We start from the raw sequence: 12,799 nt of genomic DNA, 5'->3' as shown, positions 1-12,799 counted from the left end.
GTCTTATAACAGAGCTGTGCACTTCTTTGTCCAAATGTGTGAATTTGTGATATTTTCAAATGCATGTGCGCAACCATTTGGTGTGGCGTCTGCATCTCCGAGTGTTTATGTGTGTGTGCATGGAGGCGAAGGCTCCCCTGGGGCCTGGCAGTATGGCGCTGTTGCGCTCCAGACTCCTCCTGTGAAAACACCTCCAATGGGACCCGGACAGCTGTGGCCAACCTATACTGATTTGTGGGCCATAACACGCCTTATGATACACACACACCTCCAATCCAGACAAAGCTGGTTCATTTTTTTTTTCTTATTCTGTATGTCGGTCCTAATCATGCGCACTCGCCCAATTTCCATTTAATTTTCATTCAAGAGATGCTTCCCACAATGCGTGCAGCGGTACTTTTATCCCTTCTATTCTGTCGTCATTATTGTATTCCAACAGCCACCCACACAATGACATAGTGACCCTTAAATATTACCACAAACAAGGGTCATCGTACTTTTCGGAATGTTTTATTATTTAAAAATGAAAAACAAGACAAAACTGTGAATAAATGATGTGGCAAATGCATCTGACCTGCCAGCATTGTAGCAAACATCAGTAACACATGTGCAACTCAGTAAATTAGAATATCATTAATTCATTTCAGCAATTCAACCCAAAGAGGGGAACCTACATTTTAGCTCCATTACATACAGATATGTTAAGCATTTATTTATCCAGTTCTTGATGTATATCAAAACCTTCAATTAAGTCCTTCAGAAAATCTTAAAATTATTTGAGATCAATAAAAATGATTCTTTGAAACAGGTTTTAGGTTATGGCCTGCACTGTCATGGGGGGAATGATTGCTGACTTGACAGTTGTCCAGCTGACAGTCACTGACACCCTGCGCAATGAGAGTGAGCCTCACAAAGGTCATTGCTAATGATGTATCCGATGGAAAGTTGAGTGAGAGGTAGAAGTGTGGTAGAAAAGGTGCAAAAGCAACATTGTGAAGACAATCCAATTTAAATACCATTCCTGAACCAGAGAGCATGTCTGAAGTTTTCTCACCTGGGCAAAGGAGAAAAAAAAAGGACTGGACTGTTACTTGGTGGTGAAAAATTATCTTTCCGCATGATGGGTTTAGTGAAAATTAGCTTCCCTTTTTAAATAGAATAACTGACAAAAATTAACTAATAATTAACTAGTGGCTGCAATAAAGACAATAAAAGACGATGAAGATGATGACCCTGATAACAATCAAAAAGAAGTTGTAAAACTAACACTTAAGGAGCAGACTTATAAAGAATGAGGAAAAGAAGAGGTTTCTTCCTTTAAATTTCATTTATTTAACAGTCACCAGATGATGAGATACATTCTCTTAAAAAAAAGAAATAGACAGCAAACTGATAATCTTTTGAGATTCTTAAAAACTATTGTACATTATATATATATTTATATATTTAGATTTTTTTACAAAATAAAAGTCAGTAAAACTGGCAAAAGGAGAGGGTCAGCTTTAAAAAAGAAAACAAAAAGAATAACAGGGATAAACATTGGACTCATACAACTATCACAATTAGGAATGACAAAGACGAACCTCTTTCATAAATAAATATAAGAAAATTAGACATCATATATAGCTCTCTTTCCAATAGCAGGGGATTGCTAAACGTCTGTAGCATAGAACATGACTGCTTCTTGAGGTCGGAGTACTTATAAAATTCTACGCATTTTCCACAAAGATTAAATGGAACCAGCGCAACTAAAATGCCTGAACTAAATGTAATTTACCTCAATAATGGGCCTGATAGTCTGTGCCATGCTTGACCTTTGGCTGTAAAAATAACCCCCACTCAATCTGCCAACCCCCTACAATCTGTCTTTTTTTTCCTTTGTGTGACTGTGGAGCTGAGTGGAGGGTCTTCTTGAGGGATCTGGAGAATGGGGGGGCTCCTATTTTTCAAGCTTTCCCAAGGCCAGTGGTAAAATAAGCTGCAGACACACCCCTCACCAACAAAATGACGGAGCAGAACACATATGGGAGGGGTGCATGGCATTGGATCTCAGGAAGAAGGTCATACTGCACTACACCAACATGGTTTCACCAATGGATTCAATTCTTACACTATGACATTTCAAGTCCTGTCGTCGGCGGCCCCTTGGATTTTCAGAAAATACAACAACTACAAGACAACAGAATAAACATACAAAATCTAGATGTGGATGACTGTGTGGCATTTCCACCTCGTCTTATATTTCAACGAGTCAGACTGGCTGCTTGTTTTTTTTAAAGACATAGTCAGACTTTTAAATGTGGCTCTGTTATAAGCAGTTAATGTCTTACCAGTACAACATTAACTCTGTGTCTTCAGTTAGTTCAAATCCAGATTAGTTGATACTGGGCACGACCATCTAGTCTAAGAACGTTGCTTTTATGAACCTTTAAGCCATCAGCTGGACCCTTGATGGAGCGAGCCTAGCCTGAAATATCTGATATGCATATTTTTTACACACATCGGTGAGTTGCATCATTTTATTCTCAATAATAACTATTTGATTACTTGGAAGTTATTGGCAATATTCTGACATACCAAGTTATTGACCAATTATGAATTTTTGTTTATTATTTATAATTTATCTTTTCTCCCTGCAATTAGTATGATGTGTTGTTGGCATCTTGGCCGGGACAACTTAAAAAAAAAAATAATTTTAATTTAAATTGTACCCTACCTTCACCTCACTCCATTATATTTTATGTGAATATAATAAAACTCCTGAAAATTTTGTTATGGTTTTTTTAATATCTTGGTCTACCATCATTTTATTTGGTAAACACCATCAACCTTTATGGAACGAACTGCCAAATGCAAATGTGACGATAGTTTAAAGGTTCATAAAATAGGGTATGCATAACCCATTTTGATATTTTTGAGATAAAAGTTTTGCTTTTAAATCAGAAGAAGCCCACTCTGGACTAAAAAAATTAGCTGTAGCCTCTGGGACACACTAATCTTGATTTATACTAAAGGACCACGCTAAGACAGTTCTATACAGCATGTGTGATACGAGCAGCTAATTCGCCTTTTAACAGAACCTAACTTCAAAAATCCGCACCTATCCCTTTAAATAATCCCCTTTGCACCTGTTTGAGAACCTGAACGGCAGGTTATCAGATCTGAAAACATAGGAACATAACACAGATAATGGAGATGATTTACGATGTGAGTACACCACTTGTTTTCAGACACATTGATCCAAAGAGCATAAAAAACTGAGACAGACTGATCCCACTGGAACAACGGGCTTTGTTCTCTCTATTATTTACCCTCTTTGAGCGGGAAAGCGGACAGTGACATTGGCGCTTCTGAGAGCAGGACGGCAGGCAGAGTGACATAAAGTTAATCACCGTTTTGTCTCAACGCTCCTGGTGCATTATGCTAAAGACAGCCGGGGGTGAGCAAGGAAGGACAACACGTTAAATTCTCAATAATGACACATTGCCTCTGCATCACTTTGGAGATTAAAAGCAAGATGCTGAATTTCAATCAAGCCACATTAATGGCTTGCTGTGAAGAATGGTCACTTTGTCTGCACCACCAGACCGAGTGGGGGGGAGGGTGGAATCACTGGTACAAAAAGCCCAGGTGAAGGAAGGTGATATGACTTTTTTAATTCGCCAAATTGCGTGCAAGCCACTAATGATGGCATGCATTTAATGACATGATGACAGTCTTTGTAACCAATAGCAATGAGGTCTTTGCAGTGTGTGACATTCCAGAGAAATGTCAAATCTCCAAGGACCAAATACGGATATAGAAAAATAACGTGGCTGCAGAAAGACAATCAATGGGAACCTATGAATACGTGAATGTATTTATTTATTTGAAAGAAAATGCTAGCAGGTAAAAGGAAGTCAAATTTATAAATCCAGAGTAACTATAACACAAAACTTCAATAAATTATTCTGTCAGAACTGATCATTTAAATTTGGTAAGAAATTACTCCATATTAGAGGAAGTGTTCAACCCTAGAACAGAATCAGCGTAATCAAGCATTCAATCAACGCGACTAAAAATTTGTACGTTAATTAGTCCTTGCCACACCAGAAAAAAAAATCCAGTTATTTAATTCCTACTTCTGACGCTTTTATTAGTTGTGTTCCTTGTTTGTTCCTGTCAAATGCTGCATCCACCTTAGAAAACAAGTCAAGCTCTGCCTGAGCTGCTCTGCGAAGGCATTGCACCGTGAGATGTGACCCACTTGCGATAAAGTGCATTCAGAGTTCAGTTCTCATGGTAAATGAGAAGCGATGCCGGCCAAGCACAGCTGAGAGATTGTCATCACAGTACAGCTGATTCAAGAAAAAAAAATTAATCTGACATGAACTAGATCTCTCAGTAAGAAGGGGATAAAAAGAGCAGGGGTGATAGAGTAATTGTCAAGACAACAAAGAAGACATGGGGAGGGGGGGGGTGCTTGGTCCTTTAGGCTTTGTTCAGATTCACAAATGTCATTGTTGGGCACAGTGCTTCGTGAGCTGGATAGCAGTCCTGGAGATTTTTGTTCCTGGGTTCAGCCCGGCACCCAGCTCTGGTTGCTGTGTGCCTGCTGTGGACCAGCCAGACCGCTCATTCCCATTCCCATGCCCATAGTCACACCCATTCCCATCCCCATGCCAATCCCAACCCCCTGAGCGAGGGAGCAGTCAAAATTAAAATCCATTTCCTCCCCTGAGTCCATAATGTCATGTAGGAGGATGGACTCCACATCACAGTCCAAGCTACCATGGAACATATCAATGTCTAAGTCAGCTGGTAATCTGTCATGGGGGTATGGCTGGTGATAGCTGTGGTAGCTATTACCAACACTGCCATTACCCATCCCCTGGCCATGATGGTAGGGTCCATTAGTCAAGCCCTGGTGCTGTGAGTCTGGGTAATGATTGTGACGGGGGTGTGGGGTAGAAGCCACGTGACAGGAGTCCTGAGGCATGCCAAGCATACCTGCTGGGTTTGGGGGGAGGGTTGTAGAAGCCGGAAGGTGAGCATGGGATGGGGGGCTGTACAAGTAGGGAGCTTTGTGATTGTAAGTCTGTAAGTGATTGCTGTTTCCACAAGGGGTTAGCGCTGCGGCTCGGGGAGGTGTTTGGGTATGGCTCCGGCTGAGACCGTGACCATTGTGAACAAGGCTGTGAGGTGGATTGTGGTTGCTTACACTGTTGTGATTATGACCAGGAGTATGGTTGTGAGTTCTGTTATGGTTATGAATTCCATTGTGGTGCACCGGATGGTGGCTGTGGTGGTTGGATCCTACTCCATTGCTAGCTTGGCCCATCATAGGATGGCTTTCCCGCTCCTGTCCCAGCATCAGGTCCTTTGAACAGTACTGCTGCACAGCAGAACCTCCTGTCAGTAGACTTTGCAGCGCGTTTGTACTTGAGTACGCCCGCATGGTTCCAGAAAAACTGGTAGCCTTGTTTTCCTGAATGGTCTGCATTGGTGAGTGGTGACGGAGTATACCCATTCCTGTTGTATTGTAAACTCCTGCACCATAAGAGACCTGCCCCTTCATTCCAGAGTTGTAGTGATACACGGGAGTTGGGTGCTTATTCCTGCCAACAGCAGGATGCTGTTGATGTTGCGGTGGACAATGATGATGATAACCATCCTCCATCATTTGCTCATCCAAACTTATAGCACCTGCTAAGTTAGCCAGTTGAGGCAGCTGCTCAAGCGGAGGACAGTGATTTCCTGCCCCCATAGACGGAGAACGGGCACTGGTTGGTGATGGATAAAGGTGGGGGGAGGCAGAACAGGACAGGCCACCTTCCTCTGGTTCTTCTGGTTCTCCTTCAGCAAGGATCGGTGAGAGGCGCCCACTTAAGGTGGAGGCTGATGAACTAGCCCTGGAATGGAGGTCAGTCCAAGCTTCAAATTCTCCATCCGTCCCAGATGCACCTCCCGGTCCAGGGAGGACTTTCTGTGATGGGCTGCCATGGTCTGGGGAGCTTTGAAGGCCTCCTACAGCAGGTCCTGCTCCAATCCCAGGACGACCTACCCTCTTGCCTCTGACCCTGCCTTTGCTTTTTAGGTATTTAGTGCTGTTGTCCATGGAGACTGCCCGTCGCCTTGGGGCTTTGCCCATCTTTCCGCCATCTGGGTTGAGCATCCACCAGGAACTCTTCCCCGTCCCTTCATTTTGCACCCGGATAAATCGGGTGTGGAGGGAAAGGTTGTGTCGAATCGAGTTCTGCAGAGACAGATGAAAGACAGGCATTTAGACACATCTCTAGTTACATGGTAATCTACTTGAAATAAATTTCATTTATTCACAAGTTGGTCTCACAAAATGTTTGAAATGTGTTGAAGTCATATTTTGCTGATAAAACATGTAGACAGTGCTATTATAGTAATCAACAAGCCAGTTAATAAGAGCCATCTCAAAAGCATAAGGTTCAGAGGACAGCCACAACTGGTATGAGGCAAGACTGGTGTAAGCCCCATCCCACCTGAGGTGACCCGAGACTCAGTCTTGAGTTTCTCTTTCTGCCCATCAATCCTCACACATTCATTCCCATCAATCCATCTGTCCTCTTCTATTTCTTCCTTCAGCTGGGCTGATGTAAGCACACGCTATGTTTGAAGTTGGTGCCAGTCTGGCTTTCTGCCAGCCCTGTCTCTTTTGCTCTCCTAGCTTGAATTGGGAAGAGAGGGAGGGTGTATTGCAAGACTGAGCCAGGAGCAAGGAAGGCTAATGGATGTATCCAACCCTCTGACATCAACCTTCAATGCCTATCTCTCTTCCCCTCCCTTGTTCTGTCTTTATCACAGCCTTTCAGAGTCTTGCTTTCCCTTTTGTTACCGAGTGCTACATATTTCAACTTGTCTCGATTTTCCCTTTTCTTATTTTACACACTTCTTTGAACATAAGTCATTTTCCACCTCTGCGTTCAATCTCCATCCTTTCAATTAGAAAGTGTGCCACCAATTACTTTCCCATTATCCTCTGTGCCTGCAAGTACAGTCAATGGCTCAGTAATTCATAAAATCAAGTGTATTTTTTTCATTATCATTTACATCTCAAAGACTGCTGTTGTTACAGTTCTGCTCCTTATTTGGTATGGGTCGTTTAGACTATTAAGCAGGAAAATATCAAGCCAAAAGCATCTTTTGTTTTAGAACACACTCCAACAATGGATTATTTCCAACTGAGAGGTTCTAAATCTTCTACTATCTTTATTATATTGCAGATTATTTGTATTCACGCGGAACTGCTCGGCAGCGAAACAAATAAATCAAATTGCTGTGAGGAAGAACATAAATGGGAGGCGAGCTGAATTCAGGTGATCTGTGAATGCCTCCTTGGGTTATCTTGCTGTGACACCTCCGGCATTAGGTAACCATGACAACCTGGTAAACGTGAAGTGGCGCAACTATATCACATTGTGGTGAGAGTCAAGAGAGTTGGAGAGAGAGAGAGAGAGAGAAATGGAGGGAGAGTTGGGGGAGGGATGGGGAAAGGATGCAAGAGGAGGCGGCTGTTTGATGATGCTGCTCCAAGACTAAGCAGCCTTTCATCTTGTGCAGTGCAGGTCCGCAGGGGATGCCCGCTCCCTGCATCTGACGGCTTCTCTACGTGCCGCGCCAGCTCCCTGTCTCGATCTCTGGATCATCCACCTATCATACCACTCCAAATCATCCCCCCACCAAGCCCTGTGCATGCCCAAATTAAAACATATGTAAGCCGGTTGTAAATGGGACATCTTTCAGAGAACTGAACCACTCCACGTTGCCACTCTGTGTGACCTGTCCGATTCAAATCTCGATTTATCCCCTTCTAAAAGAAGAGCAGCCCCACTGAACTTGAAGGGATTTGTCATCCCAAACCCTCTTTATCTGATGAATCCACCTGCTAGAGAGATTTGAGAGATGTCGGATAGTGGCCAGCCGTGGCATCAACACCACGATCATAACTGGCTGCTGGGTTCCTGTTATATAAATTCCAACACATTTCTGTTTCCCAAAACCTCCTGTTTTTTTGTTGTTTTTTTTAGCGTGCATTCATGCTTAGGAATCTAAGAATAGTTTGGGTTGCAGGTGGTTCCGCCGTGGGTGTGGCGCTGTTCACCTCCTGCACTCTGAGTCAGGGGCAATTTGGCCAGCCCGCGGTCCTCACGCCCCCGAAACAGGCAGTCACTGCTAATCCCTCTCCATCTCTGAGTAATCCCAGACAATCCTGGGCTAATCCCAAGTTGATTCAGAGGCACTCCCAGCTGGGTGTCTCACACAGAGCTATGCCAGGTCAACCCAGCAATGGACAGGCTTGGTGTACTATGATCCTATAGAAAAGCAGAATAAGAGGAGTGCATAACGTGTAGAAAAATGATGATACAGAACCCTATAGGATGTAGAAGCAAGGTGGAACTAATGTTTGTGTGTATTATAGTAGATGACAAAGCAGCGAGCCAGTGTTAACCATATTTCTGATGCTTCCATCAAATCAACCACCTTTATTCTGGGCTCTGTCCTTGAGGGTTGGCTTTGTCACATTTTTTTTACCCCTACAGCTTGAACAGAATAAAATTGAAAACTTTATTATGTATTAAATATTCATAAAATGGAAATTCTTTTTCAGCCCCCTGGCTTGCCGAGGCAGACGAATGAAGCCCACAGAAACATACAATGACAGAGGAACACACACATCACACGCTTGGGCCCAGGAAGCTACTTCCTATTCAAATCATACCCCTTTAATACAATGGGTCTGTTGGAGAGGGCTCTAAATAATGAATGGACCAGTGACAAAGCTTATGCAGAAAGATGCACTGCTTGGTCTCCTAATACAGAAAAGAACAGATGGAGTAATAAGTAGTTCTGTTACTTTTTGCTCTATTCCTTCAATCATCAGCCCTCAACAGTCTGCAATCACAACTAACTTAATTTGGCTATAAAGCAAAAGAGGTAAAGGGTAATAGCTTACAGGCCAATCAAAGCCAATTAGGGTGAACAAGGGTTTTCGTTGGATGTAGCAGAATAAGCTTTGGTTCAACTCTCATTAAGGCTTTAAAGTCTTGATAGCTGATTTAGATATTTAGATAATAGATACCAAATAAGGGGATGGGATTCTTAGTCCTTAGATTAAAAGCTTAGGCTCTTTAAAAACAAATCTGACTTGGCGATAGTGTTCCACAACAGGAAGGTAGAAGGAGTTGTTGGAAGGGCTTGTAAATGGAAAACTGAACTTATATAGCGCTTTTCCAGTCATACTGGCCACTCGAAGCATCACTTAAAATAAAGAAACTGTGTTAAAAAAAGAGGGGATAAGGGTCAAATGCAACGATCTTGCATATTAGAACAATCAGATCACAGTTAAATATGAAATTTCATGAGCATGAACAGATTTCAGGTATTTTGGGTCAGGCTGCACATTTTCCAAATGAAAATGCCTTAATTTTCCAAATTCATATTTTTAGAATTTTTATACAATACTTGAATCACTGTTCATATACTAATGGAAAAGTTCATTATTATTTGTAGAGGTAAGTATGGATGGATGGATGGATGGATGGATGGATAGATGGATGGATGGATGGATGGATGGATGGATGGATGGATGGATGGATGGATGGATGGATGGATGGATGGATGGATGGATGGATGGATGGATGGATGGATGGAACACTACAATGTGCCTCTATGAGCTTTTGGGAATGAAATCTAAGCTTTATTTCTTATTTCCTTCTTATCCAGACCTGAAAGTACTTTGATCAAATTCCATATTTTGTCAGACTTTTCAAGACTGTTTCGAAACCCTGACTATTCATCCCCACCATCCTCTTTGAGATCTATTCATCTCGCTCTTGAAACTGATGCAACTCCAATCAACTACTTCACTGTTCTCCATCTCTTTTGCGACATTCAAACCCAGTTCAATTCAGAGACAGCAGAGACCTCTTTAGCCCTAAGAATCAATGACGTTTTATTGCTATCAGTGCCAAAGCTTAGCACACATCAAGGTCTGACTGAACTACACAATCCACCGGCATTATGAAGGCAGTAGGGGTACTCAAAAACCTTGCTGTTCTCATAACAATGCCTAACCGTCACCGTGCTTGTCTGGTAACTGACTGTGCCCACTTGGCCACTTTGGCTTGATGCCCAACACACACACCCCTCTTTCACCACTCCAAGTGTGAAGGGGGAGAAGATATGAGTAGACAGGGTGGAGGGTAGGGAGATAGAGGGGGCCGGGTTTGTTATAGTGCCCATTAATTCGTCTGAAGCAATTTGATTGACTGGCATGGTTTCAGCTGTGGTGGGGGGTGCTATGCATAAAGGGGTGGGAATAGGAGGTACCACAAGGGGCCCACTCCAAACTATACAAAGGAGTGCCCTAAAAATGCCCATCCCCCTTCATTAGGCCTCTGTTAGTATCCACTCTGGGGTTTTTCCCGCTCACACACAGAGGGGCAAGGAAACGGGTCAAATGGTTTAGAAGATTCAACTTGTGGCAAATGTGCATTCATTCAAACAGAACCTAGTGAGAAACCAAGAAGTGTGAATGGAGTCTGGGAACGGGCAAAAAGAAACCACTCACCCGATTCAAACAACCTCAAGGGTGAAGCAGTGTGGTGCGCTTGCCCAGCTAAGAACACAGCAGCTGTTCTTGTAGTGGCACCGGGTAAAGCCGTTTGCCACACTCGACTGGTATTACCAAACCATTTCATGCAGAATGGATCCATTATGTATTGTCAAAGGGTATCCCTCCATGGTGCACATTCATTTGATAAGCCTAAATCAACGGGGAGTAACAGAAGCACTAACTGTGTTTATTGTGATGCCGGGTTTTTTTGCCCGTGCAGAAGGCAGGAGAGATCAGGGGGGGAGGGGAGATTTCAACACAAGCAGTTTTGTTCAGCACAGGAATGAGTTTTGTCAGCTAAGCCTGTCTCCAGGCTATTGGTGAAAATTAGCGCCAGCTAAATATTTGCTTTCCGTGATTGATGTTATGGCTTGAGTTGTCCCTTTGAAGGAAAATAAAGAATTTGGAGCCATGTGGATTAAAAGGGACAGAGTTGGGGGAATTGTGTGTGTTTGAGGGGGGGGGGACTTAAAATGTGTCTGTAGGGCCTTGATGTGCATGGCACGATGAGACTGACGATGCGGTGTATCAAAGAGAAAAGACAAGCGAAACTTTGACAGTGAGTACAACAAATAAAATTGGAAATTGACTGCGTGTATGTGTGCGCGCGAGGGGGTGCATGAAAGAGGAAAAGAGAGAGATGTAGTTATTTGCCTGAGAAGCCCAGAGCCAGATGATTAAAATCCCTTTAGGAGGCTTCTTTAAGAGAGACAGATGGGTAGACAGGCCTGTTTTGGAACGCAATCAAATTGAAAAGATTAAAAAGGAGTCTCTTTTATTAGGAGGTGAGAAACAGTTACTTCTCTGCCACATGCCATCATCGCCTCCACAGCAGTGGTCACGACTGCATTGGCATGCAAGACACATTGTATCCCTCGTTGGGAAAGAAACAAACCTGGGATTAAGAACAGCATGAATCTCAGTGCATTACTGTTGTAATACTGATGAATGGCTGCAACAGTATTTTTTGTTGACCAAAGCTGCTAAAAACCAGAGAGAGAGAGAAAAAAAAAAGATTTGGGTCCTATTCTTATCATTTTCGATAGAGCTGCACTGAGAATCTGGTGAATGGAATTGGACAATAATAAGCTTGATTAAAACTACCAAATGTTGGGAACCAGAAACTTGGATCTTTTTCCGATCGGTGAACATTCACACAATGAATATAATGGACACGATATTGTAGGTCATAGAACATGTTGGAAATCAACAATCAAGATTTTTTTCTTGTCATTATGCAGTACTAATGAAATTTTGGTGAGACACCGGCTCAGAATTCACACATAACACAGAACACAGAGACACAAAACAAGACATGATGTTCAAGTTGAAGGCACTGACAACACTTCCTGAGACGCTAAAGAAGTAGTCCATACCTTCTGGTAAGATTTAAAGGGTAACTCACCCCCAAATCAACTTCTTTTTTTTTTTTTTTGCTAATAAACTGTTAACATGGTTGTCTTATACTGCTGACTACATTTCGTGGTCATTATTTTGACAAATTACTGCACATTTGTTGAAAACCTGGCCCCCTCCTAAGATTCAACGGGTGTCTTGTATTGTATTTCGAATCAGTATTGCTATTGGTTCAAAAGTTTTTGTAACGTCACTTGGATATACTGACATGTCAGTAGCGCTGCCGCTGAGGGATATAAAAGTGGCTCTGTCTCGTACGCCTCCATAGCAAGTAGGACTTTGATTAGTGAGTTTTGTGGCCCTTCTAACAATTTTTCAGGTTAGTGTTTGATTAGCTTAGCGTTCAGTTAGTTAATTTAGATTTACTAGTAGCCCAGACCAAATACAAGCCCTGCACGGTTCCTGGTCCACCGGACATCATTTCCTCTTGGCACATTTTTATGTGGAATAAGGCCCTGATTAGGGGTTAATTACACCTTAAATGTTTAAGTCAAAAAAGACAGGAATTCCCTCACATAAAAGCATAATTTGTTTCTGTGAAGTTATTGTCAATAATAGCTACCTGTTGTGAACAGAACATACCCCAGTAGGTTTAAAGAGAATTAAATTAATTCTCAAATTAGTGGTAGGTTGGATTTTGCCACTCATCTGTCCTATTTCAGCTGATTTCAGCCATTTAAAGTTCAGTTGAACACTTTTTGTTACTGATCATGAGTCGGGATAACTTCCAGACAACTGAGCCCAAGAAAAGCAAAG

At 42.4% G+C, this 12,799-nt stretch overlaps 1 protein-coding gene across 1 annotated transcript in view; it reads right to left on the bottom strand.

Annotated features, from left to right (window-relative positions):
* Positions 1–1,312: 1,312 nt before the first annotated feature.
* The window catches only part of LOC105939538 (forkhead box protein O4), a 43,184-nt gene continuing 31,697 nt past the window's right edge, over positions 1,313–12,799 (bottom strand). Inside the window, exon 3 of the mRNA XM_036135275.1 lies at positions 1,313–6,235. Coding sequence (XP_035991168.1) covers positions 4,559–6,235 — 1,677 coding nt within the window. The 3' untranslated portion in view covers positions 1,313–4,558. The remainder of the gene's footprint in view (positions 6,236–12,799) is intronic.

The sequence above is a fragment of the Fundulus heteroclitus genome, chromosome 3 (assembly GCF_011125445.2).
Source record: "Fundulus heteroclitus isolate FHET01 chromosome 3, MU-UCD_Fhet_4.1, whole genome shotgun sequence".
Taxonomy (NCBI): domain Eukaryota; kingdom Metazoa; phylum Chordata; class Actinopteri; order Cyprinodontiformes; family Fundulidae; genus Fundulus; species Fundulus heteroclitus.
The sequence above is the reverse complement of the archived record's forward strand: the minus strand, read 5'-3'. Positions and strand labels throughout refer to the sequence as shown.